This window comes from Callorhinchus milii, unplaced genomic scaffold (assembly GCF_018977255.1).
Source record: "Callorhinchus milii isolate IMCB2004 unplaced genomic scaffold, IMCB_Cmil_1.0 Scaffold13, whole genome shotgun sequence".
NCBI lineage: Eukaryota > Metazoa > Chordata > Chondrichthyes > Chimaeriformes > Callorhinchidae > Callorhinchus > Callorhinchus milii.
This window is the reverse complement of record NW_024704754.1, coordinates 6,383,036-6,402,495: the sequence shown is the minus strand read 5'-3', so window position 1 is coordinate 6,402,495 and position 19,460 is coordinate 6,383,036. Positions and strand designations below refer to the sequence as shown.

The 19,460-nt window shown below is 41.0% G+C and overlaps 1 protein-coding gene across 12 annotated transcripts in view; it reads right to left on the bottom strand.

The window, feature by feature from the left end:
* Positions 1–624: 624 nt before the first annotated feature.
* Positions 625–19,460, bottom strand: part of ankhd1 (ankyrin repeat and KH domain containing 1) — a 76,439-nt gene continuing 57,603 nt past the window's right edge. For 3 of the 12 annotated variants that reach the window (XM_042340027.1, XM_042340035.1, XM_042340033.1), the window contains 19 exons: positions 16,826–16,986; positions 16,130–16,241; positions 15,645–15,790; positions 14,628–14,770; positions 13,323–13,536; positions 12,614–12,789; positions 12,316–12,478; positions 11,776–11,871; positions 11,156–11,272; positions 10,704–10,869; positions 10,152–10,602; positions 9,868–10,023; positions 8,648–8,818; positions 6,658–8,285; positions 5,345–5,533; positions 3,186–3,443; positions 2,400–2,575; positions 1,462–1,626; positions 625–1,160 (listed from right to left, as the gene is read on the bottom strand). In XM_042340027.1, the coding sequence (XP_042195961.1) occupies positions 1,101–1,160; positions 1,462–1,626; positions 2,400–2,575; positions 3,186–3,443; positions 5,345–5,533; positions 6,658–8,285; positions 8,648–8,818; positions 9,868–10,023; positions 10,152–10,602; positions 10,704–10,869; positions 11,156–11,272; positions 11,776–11,871; positions 12,316–12,478; positions 12,614–12,789; positions 13,323–13,536; positions 14,628–14,770; positions 15,645–15,790; positions 16,130–16,241; positions 16,826–16,986 (4,748 nt within the window). In that variant the 3' untranslated portion in view covers positions 625–1,100. The remainder of the gene's footprint in view (positions 1,161–1,461; positions 1,627–2,399; positions 2,576–3,185; positions 3,444–5,344; positions 5,534–6,657; positions 8,286–8,647; positions 8,819–9,867; positions 10,024–10,151; positions 10,603–10,703; positions 10,870–11,155; positions 11,273–11,775; positions 11,872–12,315; positions 12,479–12,613; positions 12,790–13,322; positions 13,537–14,627; positions 14,771–15,644; positions 15,791–16,129; positions 16,242–16,825; positions 16,987–19,460) is intronic. The other 9 variants (XM_042340030.1, XM_042340037.1, XM_042340029.1 and 6 more) reach the window with 7 other exon arrangements.

The following is a 19,460-nucleotide window of genomic DNA, read 5'->3' as shown; positions in this document are numbered from 1 at the left end:
CTGGCTACGTTAAGAACCTTTGAGCGTGCAGGCTTTCAGATGTTACATTTTAACTATGGGGGGTGGAGATATGCCTGCATATCTGCCCAGAGTGATATGATTCTACAACTTCTTGTGTAAAATGATAGGATTCGTTAAAATCAGCGGGAAAAGGTTAATCCTGAGTCAGATGCTGCAGCAACTGCCAAAAACAAAATACACAGAAAAACTGACTACCGTGGGTAAAAAAATTAAACTGAGGCATTCGCAGCTCTTAGCAAAAGATATCCCTGACCAAAATGTTTCCAGTGCACCCAATATTCATCAGTAAATGCAGCTTATGAAAATAGGAACCCAGTTGTTGGTCGATTGGCGGATCACTTTCTAGGGAGTAATAATCCCTCCAAAAAACAAATAATGATTTGGTCACTCAATCCACGAGTCTTTGCTATTCGCAATTGGCTGCAGTGTTCCACCCACAAAATACAGTCAAGACACTTTACAGTATATTCTGTAAACTGCTTTGAGACTCAACAACGTGATAAGGTGCTATATTAAATGCAAGGATAATTATTATGTCCCAAAATACAAGGCACACCCTGAGCAACCCAAACAATTAACCACAAGCAATAAAAACACTAAAAATGAGGTACTGTTCATTTTTATTGAATATTAAGGTAAATATTTCACATTAATACAGGCTACGTAAAGTAGAGCCACTATACGACATGAAATTTACTCTCGTTTTAACCCTTTTTAGTATGTAAACAATTATACATGTATTTACCACTCTAAAACATCTGGATTAATTCACATAATTATCTAGTCCTCGGCTGCATACAAGCAGTTTACAGTACTGTTTAGCCAGCAGCACAAGAATAGTTTGTCCCAAGTCTTAAGTCAAAATGGCTAAACTAACCAGAGAACTGAACCTGCTATGCAGGCGATCACTTTGTTCATAGACAGTGGTAAATCAATTAAGTTCATGCGTAACAGCCCACACAGAATTTCAGTTAGGCACATCAGAAAAGTTTTGTCCTGTCCACTTCTTTTTGGATCAATCTAGTTTCAATCTCAGAAAGATCCAGGTCAGGAATCGGTGGGCATGCCTGTGTCTTCCTCTAGTTGACATGGTTCAGATGTACGTTGCCAATATGCGGTGCCCAAGTTCCCGGCCACACCTGAAAAAGTGAATGAAAACTTACACGTTCAGCTACATTGCCACCAGTAGGGACTGGAGACATTTATGAGCACACCAATACTTCATTTAACTGATTCACATAAAACACAGGAACAGGACTAGGCCATTCAGCCCCTCGAGCCAGTTTCACCATTCTATTAGATCATGGCTGATCTGTACTTCAAATACAAATGACCACCTTTGCCCAATAAGCCTTGATATCCTTACTTAACAAAAATGCACTTTGGCACATGAATGTGTTTATAATTTTAAATCCACACCGTTTGTGATTTGGTACTCACCTGCTGAGAGTCAGTGTTCTCGGAGTTTGTGACGACCTTGATCATCGGGTTCCATGCAGGGTCTGCCGCATGAAGTCCGTTAAAAAGAGGGGCTCCCGGGCCATCAGCCAACTGGGGGTGAGGAGGAATCATGGCGTTTCCATACATGGAAAGCGGCAAACCCTGCTAACGAAAAAACATCCCAAGATTCCTTTATAAATATCATCTGAGGATTTTAAGGCCTTTTTTCTTTAAGCCCCACTCGAGCACCAATATCTCAACAATTTGACTCTTATGGGATGATTATCGTTCATTTGTACACAGAGGCTAAATGGACGAGGAAAACGGAACCTTTAAAATTTTTCCACCACTAATGCAAATCTAATCTATCCGTAGATGTTATAGAATTGAGCAGCTCTGGTGTTTTTTGTGAACATCTAAGTTATAAAGCTGAAATGCTACTGAAACAGGTGGCCCACAAACCAGTCAGCTGCTTAATGGGTTAAAAGGGCAATACACCTTTTTGCCACACGATGGCACAATATATATTAAACTGAACATGTGTCAACAGCAATTGTACTGCAGACATTTGCAAATATTCCAATGCCACAGTCACCGATTCATGGAAACAGACGCTGCCAAACTGTGTAGTGCTCTGCAAAGTGGCACCAAAGTTTCTCAATAAAAAGTTACAACAGGTTTACCTCGAGTTATTAACTGCAATAAACTTAGGATAATATAAATTATTATTATTATTGCAGTTACCTAAAACAACTTTTTAAAAATATTTTTTATAAATAATATAAATATAAATACTGTATATTAATAGATTTTTATTTTTTGGTTGTTTATCTTGAGTTTATTGCAGTTAATATTATTATAGTTACCTTAAACAGCTGGCGTTATTTTCTAAAAATACATTGCTCCCAACATTTGTCCTTTTATTTTTTTTTACTCACCTTGTTATAATCCATGAAGTTGCTTGGCACAGGTTGATGGAATGTGTTTGATGGAGCCACTATTCCAGTATCATCTCTTTCCATCGGTTGATGCTGTGAATAGGAAGCTGGATCCGACATAGATTGATGCATCAAATGACTTCCCATCACACCTTGGGACCAGCCGGATATACCATCTGAATGAAAACAAATCCTTCCATTAGCAAGAATACAACAAGTCTCTCCCCTAAAACAAAACTGTCTTAAAAACATCCACCTGTCCTGCTCAACAATCTTGAGTATAAAATTGGCTGTTTGTGATACATTGCTGCGTACAAATTGGCTGCCACGTTCGCTGTCAAAACACCTAGTCACTATACTGATCAGTAAATTCTGCTACGCGTTTCAAGATAGCCTCCTGATATAAAACAATTTTACATTAAGTAGTTATGCTATCCTTGCCCCCTTCAAGGCATGTCTTAAGACCCTCCTCTGCAATCGTGCCTTCGGCCACCCTCCTACCCCTATACACTCTGCCCTCCACACCTGCTGATGCCAACCCTTGCTCAGGTCTAAATAATACCTGTATTTGATATAGCGCTGTTTCACGTCTTCCAAGACATCTCAAAGAACTTCACAGAATATATTGTAAATTTAATTGACTGTTTATCTTGTGGTCGAAATCCCTAACTGTCCAGCGCCTCAGGATATCTGTCCGACATGAAACATGCTAGACAAATGTAATTTGTTGTTGCTGACCCACCTCACATTTCTCAATAAAAAGAAACAAACTTATTAAGTATTTACCTGAATTATTGCTCACTCCAAAAGACCATATGCCTCCTTGTCCCACAGGAGTTGTCAGGTTACTGCCCATCATGGTGGAGAGTGGAGCCATGGAGCCAGTCTGTCGGATACGGGCTGACCGCTCGGTTCCAATAGGTGGTGGTACCTTCCGATCCTGGTTTGCGCTGTTGGCTTTTGATTGGCCCAAAGAAGAAGGTGCGGAAGAGGCGGACAAGGGCGAAGAAGCTCCAGAAGAAACTGAAGGAACGGGGGACTCGCCTGCAGGGAAATTGCAATTCAAAAGGAAACCGAGTAAGCTCTATGGCACAACTGGTCAAGCAAAGCACAGAATTGGTCCGAACTGCACAATATTTTAACTACAGTGCTCCAGATTTGTTCTCTCTGAAAAGATGATTGGGGTGCGGGGTGAAACTAAATGGATCAAGGAATAAGATGGAACGATCGGGTATTTCTGTCTTTGTGGCTGGTCTGCACAGCTGTTCTTCAAAAATTCTAGCCAATCACAGAGCTTGGGGTGTAAAGTGGCACTTGGCACGCCATGTACACAACCCATCGGGGCTTGATATTGATTACCAATATGTTAAAAAGAAAAAACATCTATACGATGACCATATTTGGTACATGATGGTAATCAGGTACATTTCTTCAGATTGGGCTTTTACCTCTCCCCTCCCACACATTCTTACTAAAACTATACTGCTATATTAAGATACCGACACATCCTTCGCCTCCCACCTGCAGAGGTGATATGATAATTGCAGGCTTAATTAAAAAATCAGTCTCAAGAATCTTGGAAAGTACTCTCAGAGCTAGTTAAAGCCCTATCTGGTTGATAAAAATAAGATGTTTCGGGTTTCGACAATTGTTAAAACAGCTATTTATTTAGCATTCTCAGGGAATTATATTTATGAAGTTCCACCCATTCAAACCTTGAAACAAGCGTACTTTTTGGACGGGGGAAAAAGTCACACACACCTATTCTAACTCTGCCTAAGGGTAGATACAAAACAAAAATAATTTCCCCCTCTTAAGATTCTAAAGGAATCAAAGGTACGTTTAATGTCAACCGATAAAGCGTTTTACTTTGAGGTGAGAGATAGAGCATAATGTTCTGTCACATATACTAAACAGAAACGGGCCCCATTTCAGAGGAACCTAGAGGATGAGAGAAAAATCACTGGTAAAATTCCAAAACAGTTGTTTACACATTGCATCTTACGAATGCACAAACAGGGTGTACAGAGAGTCAGTGCGGGAGTGAACTGGTCCGAGCTATTTAAATGCATAATTTCTAAGTGGGTAAATAGACTGGCTATTAGCTCCAACTGCACCTATATTGCTAGTGTCCAAATAAAGGGAAAGTCGCAAAAATCTAGTCGTTATTTCAACATTATTAGGATCACTACAAGGTTTGGACAATTATTTTACAGATCTAACATGCTTATGAAAGAAGCTCAGAGTATTTTCATTGGACGCTGATAGGCTTTTCAGGAAGTGGTGAAAGGTTAAGTGATAATTGAGTAAAATTGGCTATTGCGTTGGTTCTTCACTGCTAATAACCACACTTCTGACCAGTGGAAACATGCCCAACACTCACTCTGACATACATTCATTTCACAGGACGTACAATTGCCTTCTATTAGGTGTCTTTGGCAGAGTATATGAATTCACCAAAAGAACCAGCCGAGTTCTCAGAGCTGAGAAAGTCATTGCAATAACCGTTTCAACTGCATTTTATAACATCAGGTATTGCAACAGTTTTCGCCATGTTTTGAGGCCTTTTTGGGGGGGCAGCTGGGTGTCTGACACATGAGGAAACCCATCATCATGCTTAAGAGTATCCATACTGAGAATTCCATACACTCCACCTACACATGGAAATTTCAGAGATAGATTGTTGGAATGGAATGCGCTCTCTCTCCCTGGAGGGACGCATCCTGCTTACCTAATTCCGGAAAGTATTAGGCGCAAGTTGGCAAGAGTCAAGGCTTGGGGGGAGCCCAAAGTGTGCGTTGAGGCCTGGACTTATTGAACGCTTTTGATGAACGCATGGAGCAAAATTATGTAGTGGATCCGAGATTAATAAGCACAGACCCACCCCAAAAAAAGGCAACCTCCAATAGGCTATTAAAACACAGAAAGGAATGGCTTGTACATACATGTAGCTGGAGCAGTTGTGGAACTCCAAGGGTGTGGGGAAAAATGTTGTCTGCTGAAGCTAGGAGCAGGCATTCCTACAGGAGCGGGTCCTTGTAGATACGCCTGACATCCAGCCATGCCTGGAGCATAACTCGTCATTGGGGTGGCAGAGGAAATGGCATTGGCTGATGGGTCCATAGCAGACATTCCTTCAAAAACATTTTTTAAAAAGTACATGTAACGGAATATCTGAGAAATGCACATCATAAAAAAGTGACTTATCTACAACTGCACATTTCTCTTTAATAAAGGGATGATATTTTAAACTGCAAGTGCAAGATTTTAATTCAAAAGATGTTCGGAAAGAGAATCGTGGAAATCCTTCGACGGGTCAGTGTTTAAGCACGGACATGCATTTTTTTAGTGAACTAAAAATGGCCAAATTGAAAGGTAATTTTTAAAGGTTAATATTAAATGGTCTGGGACTGTTGGGGCATCATTGTCACAGGGAAAATTCAGCACTTAACAACGCTCTGGTTATTTTATATTACTTGTTTGCCTTATAACGGAAATAATCAATGGAGTGGGTATGATTGATGTCTAACCTATAGGAAGCTGTAAGTTGGTGTCAATGGTGGAGTAAGCATTTTGTTATTTCCAGCTTTTCTAGCACTGAAACAAGCCACGAACCACAAGCCATGTACGTTATGAGGTGGCCTGTCTCTTCTTTTGATGCAGGAAGATGACCAATGAAACATTGGAGGAGCACACGTTAACAAAATAAACTGTGTTTGATGAGTGTAAAGGAATGAAGGTAATGTTACATTATTGAGGTGATGCTAAGTGTTCACAGAGAACACTACATCACGTCCAACAATGTAAAAAACAATGTGACAGGAGGATGGGAAATAAAGAAGGGATTGAAAACTTTACACCCCAGATAATTTCTGTAACTTAAAATCCTGTATTCTGCAACTAAAAACCACGCACACAGGCTACTGATGTCAAGCAATATATTGCTTGCCTCTTAGACTGAATATTGCAGGTTTAGAGTTTTGAAGTCCCAGGCACTGCAACTCAAGTCTGTCCGTCACAGTTGGAGTTTTACAGTCAGGCCACCTCACCTCAGGAAAAGGTGAAGCCTCACCTCAGGAAAAGGAAAAAAATATATATCTGACAATGTTCTAGCCCCAAACAGTGGTGAAGTGCTGAGAAGCCGCAGAGATGTGGTTTCTGAAACAAATTAGTGTCTAATGCCTTCCAAATCCATAAGCATAAATTGAAAATCAACTTCAACAAACTTGCATCTGCTGAACATCATTGTCCATCTTACCTGTGGGGCTCGAAGTCACCCTCTGGGAAGGTGGCCTGAAGCCAGGAGCCTTGGAATTATCATGAGGAAGTACACCATCTAATTGTCCAAGTACAGAATTGCCAATGTAGTTAGAGTGACCGGTGTACGTTGGATCTTGTGGTGGCCGCGATGGTAGAGGGCAACTTCCCCAAACGTGGTTTGCTGAGACCTGGGTGTTGTCGAAGAAACTGTTGAAAGGGCTAAAGAGAGCTGTGGATCCGAAATTTGGAGGCAAGGATTTGCTTCCTGGATTGGCGTGCATCTGAGAAACATTCAGCATGCCAAGTGCAGACGACAACTGCATAGGAGATGGTATGCCGTGTTGCTTCATAGGATCTTGGGCAGACGCCATGGGAACTGGGTTTGGGACAAATACAGACTGTGGCTCTTGCTGAACCAAGGGATAGAAAGGAGCACCAGGTTGTATTCTGTGAGATACCGGAGAGGCCGCAGCTAACTGAGGTAACGTGTTGTTGGTCTGAATGTTGGGGGCAGCTGACATGGTAACAGGACGAGTTGATGCTAAGCTACTTGGGGCCACTAATCCGTGATCCGGATTTGAAATATAAGGCTTCGGCAAAGGAGGACGAATATCAGAGCAACTGCGACCTGGAATCTGTGGCAGAATAGTGGGCAGTATTCCCATTGCTCCGGGATTGCTATTAGCCGAAGAGCTCGGGCAGACGTGGGCGCACTGGCTTCCTGTGAGCTGTTCCGTGGCTGCTGCCATCTCTTCCTTGCCTGCGGGTGTGGTGAACGCTTCACTCTTGGCCAACGGCATGGGCTGCTGAGAGGGTTGTGCAGATGGTGGCGGAGGGGGTGGTGGGGTGGAAGGCTGTTCGTTGCTCACTGGTAAAGTTGAGCTTGTGGTTAATGAGCTGCAGCTGCTGGTCACAGATGACGTCACGGAGATCATAGGATTTGTTTTGTTGACCGAGGTGAAGAGCTGTTTTCGAACGGACGAAGGAGTTGGGTTGCTCGTGACACAAATGGACTGTGTGGTGAAGGTGGAAGGGCTCACAGCCACAGAAGGTGAACTTAGAGTAGCTGAACTCACACTCTCGGGGTGAATGCTGCTGCTGGTCTGGTTGTTGAGACGAGCTGCGCTGTGTTTCGGTGAACTGTTGGTGCTCCCAGGACTGACCGGTCTGACTGGGAAAGGACCCCATGTGTTCGCTGATGGGGTAAAGGTCCCGCCGAAGTGCGCCATAGGTAACCGCGGGTGCCGGATCTGCTGGATGGTTTGAGCCGCCAGCAAAGCGTGTGCCAACTGAGGATGTGAATAAGCCAAAGGAAGCGAGACTGAAAATGTAGGACGCATGTTGTTTGCTACAATGTTTTTAGTAGGTTTGTTGATGGATTGTAATGATGCGGACGAGGCTGTGGACTGCGAGGCGGTTATCGATGAGGAGATCATTGAGACAGTTATCCTGTTCCCAGCGGTTGTTGTACTGGCTGTAGTTGTGGCAGTTGTGGATCCCATTCTGGTGTTGGCTGTGACACTTTTGATATGATTCCTGGGAATCAAATCCTCAAGTTCCTTGGTAGGATCTTGAATGAGTGCGTTGATCAGCTGCACTGCGTGTCTTGTGGATTCTGTACCTCCCCTGTGGAGAGGGCGATATAAGCGTTTCACAAGTGGAAAAAAAAAGATGTGTACCCTACAAGTTAAATATTGGGTTCTACTATTTAAACAATCAATTAGTCTGATAGATATAGAAATGTTAACACAGGAGGCCATTTGTAGATTACCTCTCTACCTAACAGGACCACAAGGCTTGCAGCAGCAACAACAAATTAACATTTGTATAGAGCCTTTCATGTCGGGAGGATGTCCCAAAGCGCTGGACAGTCAGAGATTTGGAGCCGAGTTGGGGGTTGGGATCAGTAGGGGTGAATGGAAAGGAGGGTAGGGATAAAGTGGCTGAACAAGCGGAGAACAGCTTGTAATAATGGCACTTGGAATTACCTGATTGTTATCATTCTTTCTCCATTCTTGTCTTTCTGTTTGTCAACATCAATGTGAGCACCAGTGACATCTTGGATCGCACTTATATTGCATCCCCCTCTTCCCATTATCCTTGAAACCACAGACGCTGGTACCGAAAGTTTCTTTGATCTGGTCAAAGCAATTCTACACATATAGGAAAAACAACATTTACAATAAGTATACTTCCATAACCAAGGATTCCAATCTCTTAAAATGCAGCAAATATTCTAGCCGTAACAACAGCCTTTAAAACTTTTGAGGTTTTAAAAGGCTCCTGTCAAATACTATTGCAATTATTATGCTACTTACCTGTGCTTACTACTTCAGATCCCACAATTACACAACATCAAATGAATAAAATGTCAGTCACTATGCGACAAGTAATTTCTTGATCACTCAGCTATTATTGAGGCAACGCCTCACCATAAATGAATCATAGCAAACATTGGCATCCAAATAATACACCAGGCTAGAGTTTAACCACTCCTCTTTTGCAGCTGTCAATTGGCATTCATGATAACCTTCATCTTGCTGAATGCTCTGTAGCAGCCAGAAGGTAACCATACTTTACAATCAACTTGGTTTGCAGTTGAAAAGACATTATAGCAACAAAAAAGCCTTTTCTCCTGGATGGCTGTATAGTCATAGGAAATGTTTAGACCATTAGTAAAACTATTTTTTAACAATCCCAAATCTCTCATTATAATATGGGGGGAGAGAAAGGAGGGGGGGGGGGGGAGGAGAAAGAGAAAAACGCACTAAAATTGTCTCTAGTGTTCAGCTCGCAGTTGCACAAACAAAAGCAAACCATAAAATGACCTCCATTTTGCCATGGTAACTGCTCATCTGTCTAGAGGACTTACTGGTATCAAGCCAAGTACCCATGATATAACTGGCAGGACAAGGTAGGACTCATATCTTACGATTTAAGCCATGCCAATGGGATTCTTTTGGATTCCAACAGGTCTTATTTCACAAACACTAATGACAACGTTTAGAATGTCAATTAATCCATAAATCTCCAAAAAAAATCCCATGCTACAATACAGCAGCCAGATTAGAAAGTTATTCAATTTACGTGAAATATTAATAACCATATTAAAAAGGTTGCATTTGATTTGATATTAACATTAACAATGCAAATGTATTAAAGTGCAAATTATAAAATGAACCCAACTTCATTAAAAGGAAAGACTTACCTTCTTACAACTTCTTTCCAGCCGTCTTCTCTCTTTTGACCTCGCTTTGGGCTGGTTAAATTCATCTTTCCAGTTGGGGAGGACAACGGCAGTGAAGTGGATTTGTGACTTGCAGACAGCGAAGTGGAGCTCGTTTCACTGGTGTTATCATGCAGCCTGAAGGACAAGTATCCATCACACACAGATTAAAAATACAAACTAACATGAGAAAAGCTCTAACTGCCACCTTCCCCCAAAAATATTTCAATAATAGATTTAAGCTAGCCACATTATGCCAGACAAACCTTGTATGATTCAGATTCTCTGATGTGGAGGTATTAGACTTGTCATTTCGTGAAGAGTACAATTTCTGGTCATTGTAGTTGTGGAAGTCAGCGATTAGGTTGAGCTCTTGGCTTTTACCACCACTGCTGCACTCACTGTTGCAGTCTGTACTGTCAACGTTATCCGAATCACTGTTCCCTCCAACTCCACCACCCCGAGGCTCTCCATTAATTTTATTTTTATCAGCCTTCTGTTGTGCTATAGACATGTGTTGATCCTCCAATATGATTTGCACACCCTGGGAACAATCTTTTGTTTTGTTTTTCTTGTTTTTCCTGTTAGTACTTGGGGTTGTCACCACATTGGCTCTCTTTTTCCCATAAGCACTGGTGAAGGTGGCGGAAGTTGCTGAGATGCCAATTGTGGTCGTTGTAGTTGCACTGGGAGGTTCTATAGGCACAACTTCCTCAACTATGGAAACAACAGAACATACGTCAGGGGTATTGCTTTAAGTATCCGAGCATGGCCGCAACTTTGACAATGTACGTGAAATTCAAATCAAATTCACATGCCTTCGTATCTGTCTTTTTCTGGAGTTTGTTGTTTCTCTGAACTCTCCTTCACTCTGGCTTCTTCCTCCTCTTGTTTCCGTTTCTGTTCCTCTTTCTTCTTCTTTCTCTTTTCCTTTCTCTTTTCTCTCTTTGCTGCAAGGGCAAGCTTTCTGCTTTCTTCTCTTGACTGCAAAGGTAAAACCATTTGGTGATAGGACGACCGCTTAATTGTCAACAACGCAGTCTCTTTAAAAAACACACACATTTTCACAAATTAACAAGACTGACCAAAACAAAAGGAGACAAAGCCAGCGAGCACTCTTCTAAAAAAAAACTCAGAAATCTAGCGCAGGGCAAAACACAAATGACAGATAAGACATTTCAACTTGTTGTGTTGGTGTTAACTTTGGAAGTTCTACGAGCAATATGCTTAATGTTAAAATAAGTGTCCATCATTAGGACTGAACTCCTACCTTCTCTAAGTCCAGCTCTTTGAGCAGGATGCTTGCGTTCTTATTTGCTTCAGCAGCCTGCTGGTCTTTTGCTTTGACTATGGTTTCCATGCACTGATGACATTTCTTGAGCAGTTCCTAGAATAAGAAATTCCAATGAAATGTGTGTTTTTTTGGGGGGGGAGAGAAGAGGCGCGGTGGATATAGGATTGGGAAAAAAGGGGGCACTTATTCCTAAATAAATAACGCAAACCAAACTGAATACTTTGTAAAAGAGGATGTGGGTTTTACATTAGAATATAAAATAAATATCGCCAGGAAGCTAAAGTCACCAAATTTAAGTCAACTGATTTTGAATTGAATTGCAATTGCCAATGTTCCATTAAAATGGATGTGCAAGGAAAATGTGGTTAATATGGCAAGGAAAATGTGGTCAATTTAACAATTTACAGAAATATATGAATCAGTACATTTTGGTCATTGGCAATGCTTAGTCTCTTCTCCCTCAGGACTCCAATTTTAAAAATAAGTGCAAACATTGGTGCAGATACAGGACCAAAACACAAGTGCGAAAACACGAAAGATGAAGACAGTATTCTTTTCGGTGTACACAAATCTCGTGCAATGCAGGAAGCGCTTACCTTATCAGTAATGGTCGCTATGTATCTCATACATTCAATGTCAGATGGAAATTGGTTAACCTCTTTCACCAAGTACTGCACCACTTTCACATGTCCCTGTGAAAATAAAACAATCTGTTAGTAATACCTGCTGTTGAGACACTTTAGTCCTCCAGACGTGAAAAGCGCTATACAAATGTAATCTTCTTGTTGTATAATAACTTTTTTATAAACCTCTCTAGCATTATTAAATCTAACTTTACTTGCACCATGAACATTGTTTAAGAGTCCCATCCAACTGTTATCGGACAGCTTTCTGTTGTTCGTAAAGCTGATCAAATTGAACAGCTTTGTACTTAGAAAAACATTCTTCTCATCTTGAAACTTTCATTCAATTTCATCTGGGCTTAGAATGCAATGCACAGGTATTAATAAAGCTTTTAAAAAGTTGAAAGGAAAATACTGTTCAGACATTGATGGTATGGACAGAGATTTGAGTGGATTAAAAACAGTGATTTGATGCTTAATTTACAGATCTTTAATGAAGGCGATTCTGATTACCTTACGGAAAGCTGCCATCAGGGGTGTGATTTTCCTGTTATCTGCTGCGTCCACATCAGCCCCAGCCTGAACTAACAGCTGGACCACATCAAAATGCCCACCGTTTGCTGCCAGCCACAAGGGTGTGTTCCCTTTCTTGTTGCGAACATCAATGTGAGCCCCTCTGCAACATTGTAAACCCAGAAAATTAGGTCGGACGCAGAATTATTATCCAAAATAGTCTTCAGTTAACACCACAATAAAACTTTGTATTAGTCAATGCAAAAACAAATTAATCATTCAAGTTTAACAATGGTACCTGTTTATCAGCAGTTCACAAAATTTGTAGTGACCCTTGTCTGCTGCTATGGTTAAAGCTGTATCCCTTGATGAAGGCACTGGTGGTGCATTGACATCAGCACCTTTGTCAAGCAGCACCCTCCCTACCTCTGCATAACCTCCAGAGGCAGCTTCCATTAGGGGTGTCAGACCAGTCTAAACAGAAACATGTGTAGTTAGCAGGCACCATGTGTTAGATATTACAAGTGATACAACTGCAAGTAATAAATAACTTAGAATAACTTTAAGCACTAATTCACCATCAGTACTGAATACAAGTCATGTTCTGCTCAACTTGATCACCGCTTAAAATCATCAGCAACAGATTGACCATTTCAACGTTGCTACATTAGAATGGCAAATAGGAGGGGCCAGAGCATTACACAGTGTACAAATATCACAGGATCCATGCAGGTTTTCCTTGATCATCAGAATTGTGCATCTCTTTTTGTACTGTTGAAAATACCTCACAAAAGGCTTATGAACACGTACGTACCTTTTAAAGGTTGGTCAACACACACACCAATCCACAGTGAAATAATTTGGCCAGAAATGGTACTAACTTATAATAAGTTATACTTTTTCCAGGAACACATTCAACACTGGATGCTGATTGAATTTTAATAAAACTTAATTTCAAACATTCTTAAGTATAAAAACATAGATTAAAAACGAGATTAAAAAGTTACCTTTGCTCTGTGCTCAACATTTGCCTTCCTATCCAACAGTAGGCTGACAACTTCCGCACGACCTTGGAAACAGGCCAGAGTAAGGGCGGTGTTTCGATTGGTCTCAATCTGGGCATTGATGTCAGAGCCCATATCAAGGAGCAGTTTGACTGATGCCACATGGCCATTCATTGCAGCCAACATCAGAGGAGAAATCCCCAGTTTGCTGCCAGTCCTGCAACAGGATAAACACGTTAGGAATCTCGTGTTTACAATGTTTCAGTGAAACTATTTAGTTCAGTGATCCCATGTGCAGCCACTGCCTCAAAACTAAAATCACAGGAATGCCTGAAAGAGAATTCTGGTTCCATAATTCTGTAAAAAAAACACAATCAGGCAATGAGGGAAATAAACTCCAGCCGGGAAGGATGGGAAAGAAAAAAAGCAGCAGTTGGTAAACTTAATTAAATCAAAACTTAAAATGGATGCAAATTACTTCATGTCACATAATCAGTACCACCATATAACCTTGGTTCAAAATGTTCAATTGCTTCCGTCTTTCACTCCACAAATTCTTTTATGTGCACACAGAGAAGCCATCAAGGAAATACTTGCAGTAGTACTAAGCTGCCTGAAGAGTAGAGGTCAGAGGAACATGAGTAACTGTGACTAAAGTGAATTGAAATTCTCTCACTTTCTTCTTGCTTTGCCTTCACGGATGACCTTGGGCGTGAAGGGAAGGCAGGCATGCAGGAATCTCCCAATCATAGTGGACAGCCTATGCTTATGCTACAAGCCATTTCCAGGCAGCCCATTTTGGGAACATACTGAAGCAGAGTGCATTTCTGGGGCAGGAGCGTGTTGCATCCGAGCAGGTCTGCCACAATATCTCAACCAGTAAGCACACCTTCTGCTTCCTATACCCATGTCCTTTCTCTACAGTCACTTCAGAAGATGTGTGGTCTGACCCCCTTGCTACTGCTTTGTGCACTTAATCACCACTTTGGCTCTTCTCTACGTATTCCCTACTCCCTATCTCAAACTTGATTCATTGAGGCATGAATGAATTCTTGGTCTGCAAACTACACACACACACACCAGTTGTACCTTCAACCAAGAGCAATCTATGTTACAAACGCTTAGGTTCCAGCGCTTTGGGACGTCCTCCCGACATGAAAAGGCGCTCTATAAACTTAATTTTGTTGTTGTTGTAGTAGTAAGGTGAATGTCAGCTATACACACCAAAATTGACCCATCTATCAACAAGCATGGGGGGGGAGGAAGAGAGTTGGGAGAGAAGAGGGGAAATGAACTGCACTGCATTACCTGGAATTAATTTCTGCTCCAGCATTCAAAAGAATCTTGATGATGTTAACATAGCCACCAGAGGCAGCGAGGCTGAGAGGCGTGTAGTCAGAAACGTTGCGATGCTCTTTGTTTGCCCCACGAGCCAGCAGCAACTCCACAACCTGAGTCAAGATATATCCATTAGAGCAATTTAGAGAGGGATGCAAAATGGACTTACAATTCTTTAAGACAGGAAAGATTTACTTAGTGTGGTTTGTAAACAAGTCTAAAATTACAGCACCTTACAGTATGTTATTCAGACTTTTTTAAAAGAAACTATAATTTGAAGTACTGTACTGTAAATTGTTGCATCTTAGCATTTGGGAAGCAGTTGGCATCATTTGGAAATAACGAGTCAAAATGTTGACTTAAAATGTACTTCCCTGTAATAGCCTACAGTTAGCATGATAATATAAAACTGTCTGGGGCAATAATAATATTCCTTGGATTTTGATATTGCGCCTTATCACGTCGTAGAGACTTCTCAAAGCGCTTCACAGAATATACACTCAAGTGCAACAAAAACAGAAGTCGCTGGGATCACTCAGCAGGTCAGGCAGCATTTATGAAGAAAGAAAAGAGTCAACGTTCCGGGTCCACGACCTTTTATCAGAACCTGAAGGGTTGTTGATCCGAAACGCTGACTCACTTTCCTTTCTCCATAGATGCTGCCTGACCTTCTGAGTGTTTCCAGCAACTTGTTTTTGTTTCAGATTTCCAGCATCTGCAGTATTTTGTGTTTTGTTTATACTCTCAAGTGAATTGACTGTATTTTGTGCGGAAACGCGGCAGCCAATTACACACAGCAGCGTCCCACAGACAGCCGTGGATTGAGTCACTGAATGATTATTTTTTAAAATGTTTCATCTTTTTAGAAGTTGTTAAACAACCGGTTATTTGATAACCAGGAAAATGTTTAATTCCACAAAATATGATCAATCAAAATCATGCTTCATTCATTGTATTTAACTTGTTTTGCGGCAGAGATTCCCTCACCTCTTGCCTTCCGCCAGAGCAAGCTAATGATAAGGGCGTATCCTTGGTACGTTCTGATTGCGCTTCAATGTCTGCACCTTTGTCCAGCAGGATTTCCACTACCCCAACGTGACCAGCAGTGGCAGCCAAAATAAGCGGAGTGAAACCTAACCAGAAACACAAAACAGTTAGGCAAGGAAAGTCATATATTGAATTTGTCAGTCGGTGAGTACTGGAGCTGGTCCTTAAACCATCACAATGGGTTAGGGTAATTCCCACATTACTGAACTTTTGATCGCAGCCACAATAGAGCACACATAACGCTGCTTTTCAACATTATCCATTACCTAGACTAATTACAGTGAGCTGTGCATTTATTGCTGCAGTATTGGAAGATTTGCTATAGATTTGGCCCACAAAAATATGCAAACTACAGCTTCAAAAACCTTGTTTAGAAATTAAAATAGATAAGCGAGTGTTATGTGGACAACTGAAAGAAAGTGTACCTTTTTTATCCCGGTGTTCAATGTTAGCGCCACGTGCTATTAACACCGATACAAGTTCTTCATGCCCTCCAGCACAAGCCAACGTTAGCGCAGTGTCGTGATTACTCTCAGTCTAAACAAAAAGGAGAGCTGAACAATAAACACTACATCCTAACTGCATATGGTACAATTTTATATTCTTACGTACAACCTGTTAGGAATATTTATGAAAGTTTGTACCTTTAAACCAAGGTTCTTTTTCTAGCACTGTGAAGTTAGTTGCATTTGTACGACTGTCTTTCCCACTATGATTTGACATTTTTCCATTCACATCTCTCTAGTCTAGCGGAAGAGCCATACATGCTGGTGCACCACATCAACAGAAAGGCCATTTCCTGATTCTGTCAAAGTAGCTTCAAAAGATGACTTAACAGAGATAAAAAAAAGACTGTAGCTGCTGTGAGCTATTGATGAGAAAACTTCTTAAGAATATGAACAGTCTCACCACCCTCAATCTCCCTATCCTCTTAAAATGGCAGAGTTTTTTTAGAAATAAAAAATTACTTATTCTGACTTCCCATTTGCTCAGCTTTCCAATCTTGGTAGCGCACTGAAGTACAAGTCTTCGTTTAGGTTATCAATAAAAAGAATTCTAGAGTTAAGGTCCCCCGAACCACCCGCATAAACATAAAACATACACACAGATGATATACTCACAAAGTGACCCACCTGCGCGTCAATTTCGACTGAAGGATAGAGAGGCAGCATTGACGAGGGAGAAACAACTGGACTTGGAGTTTGGGTACGAGTCTGAGGTGTAGGGGGAGTTGTAGTGTGGGAGGAAGCGTTCGGTCCTGCGGGCATTCTACTACTCACTGCTGTAAGACAAAAGTCAATTGTAAATTGATCAAAACTAAGACACTTCAAAGAACAAACACTGGAGTGTGATAAAATGCACATGACTTCACCTTGGGAAGTGAAGCACCTATTCTGTAATGCATGGTCACTTCTGTGCAGACGTAGTTGGATTTAAAAGCGAAAAGTAAGATCCAATATGATATTCTATTTCCTTTCTAAATAAAGGGAAATTTAAACAAATTTAGTTAAATGGTTAAACCAAACATCGACACGTAAAGCTCAACCAGGAACCATGTCACATTTGAGAAAACTGAAGCCTTTCCACACTGAAAGGTTGACAGTTTTGAAATCGGGGTAGACACCACATTTTGAGAAGTTTTTAACCTTACCTTCCAGAAAAATGAACAGCTAGCACACATTTAACTTTTCTAAAACTAGAACCTTCACTCAAAATTATGAGTCACAAAAGACACAAAATCTAAACAAGACAGGCACAGTGCAAAAGAAAAAACATTTAAAAAGCAGTTTAAAAGCACACAACTCTCCTACCAGCTTTAGGAACTGTTTCTCAAAAGACTTTCTCTTTTTTGTTAAATTGGAAGTTATCTGAACTAAAACTCTACTTTTAAAGAAAACCGCAAGCAACTATCTTACTCAAAAATGGGAGAAATGTGAAGGTTGCGTACAGTTACTGCAGCAAAAACAATATGCTATTAATGAAGGGAATTAATAGCATATTGGAAGGAAAATGAGTCCCTTCATAAGATACAAGTTGAAATGATGGTTTCTTCCCCTATTTCAGCGAGGAAAACTCGATTAATTTCTGCTTGCACCGCACTAACTATCTACCAATTACCCATCGCTGGAATTCCATCTATTCTGAACAGCATTTTCAACCATTCATATAAACAACATGCGTGATTCACTGCACTGGAATCACCTGGATTGATTGAACCATTTACTTTTAGGCAAGGTGCCCACGCAATTTGACCCCCCTGCAGCACGCGGATGGTGACAATCTAAGAGGACGGCATAATTGTTGAGTATTCACACAAAGTTGATTTTATCACGTCATCTTCAGGCTGTTTCAATATTGAGCCTCAAACATGGCGTCTTGGCAGTCAGCCTCTGCTCCTTGCAGCTCTACCCCCACCCCCCTCCCCATCACCAATAAATAACTTTTGAGGGATTGCCAACAATTCACGCTCTGGATCAAAACCCAAAGCTTCGATCCAGTTGCAAACTAAACTCTGAAATTGAAAAATTTGGGGGAACGAACACCGTTTCTTGGAGGGAAATTCAAAGATTATAATAGTGTAGATACTTCTTCAAAACTAATTAATTTCCTAAGCAAATATCACAACATAAGTGTAGGAGGTTATAGTTAACCTCCTACTCACTGATACGACTGAGCAGTTTGGTGGAAAGCACATGTTCAGTTTTCCTCCAGCCACCTGGCATTTAATGGTCTCAGTAACTTTCTAAAGAAACATCCTGGCCAACGTACAGTGTTCAGCAGTATTGTGCCTTTTCAGTGCACTATAGTAATAATATACTTGCATTAGATATAGCGGGTCCCCAGTCATTGATTCTTCAACTAAAGGAATTGGCAACTTAATTCATCTTGACATCTAAAAGGCCTTTGAGAAAGGACACACAGGAGACTCCTTTAAAACCTGCAGTCAGTTTCATTAGATACACGGGTAAGATGTGAATTAGTAACAAACATGCTAAGGGAAAGAGAGCAGACTGTATTGTTTAGGAGCTAGATTGAAATGGAAGGAGATGTTGAGTAGGTACCTGCTAGGAAGCCTCCTGGTCCGAGTATACAAAACACAATGCCAAATTAGTTGAGGTCAGGTCCCCAAAAGGCACGTTCAAGCTGTCTAGCTGTGCAGTGTCGAGTTGGAAAGGGGGATGGAAAGAAAATAGAGAGAGGGGCAACAGTCACACAAGATATTGCGCTGATGTCCATATCTATATACTTCTTGGCCATGATGCCTGGATAAACAGGTGAGGGAGCCCCCAAAAATGTCTCCCTCCCAATTGAGGCCAATATGTTGCTTTCAACTGCACCCGATCACAATCAAATAACTCCGTAGTCTAGAAATTAATCATGTACACAAAGTAATCATATTGACATAGGATCAGTTCTAGGCACAGGGAAAATACCACTACCTACTCAATGTAATAAGAGCTACATGAATAGTAAATTGCCACGTATGGTCACATCTGAGGTAACAGAACCTGATATTTTGAACTTTGAGAGTCTCTCACTCCAAAACATTTTTTCCCCCAGTGATCTATTCTTAAATGGTTTTTAGTCTAATAAAGCAACTTTCTTTCCTACCAAAATCTTGTTCTCCACTGAAAGCCAATGTAAGGCATATTCAACTATGCACGACTGGCTCGGTGGAAGATTATTGCTCAAGACTTTGATTATAAAATATGCAGCAATTGTGTAAGAGATTGCATTCAGTTCAGGTTAAGTGAA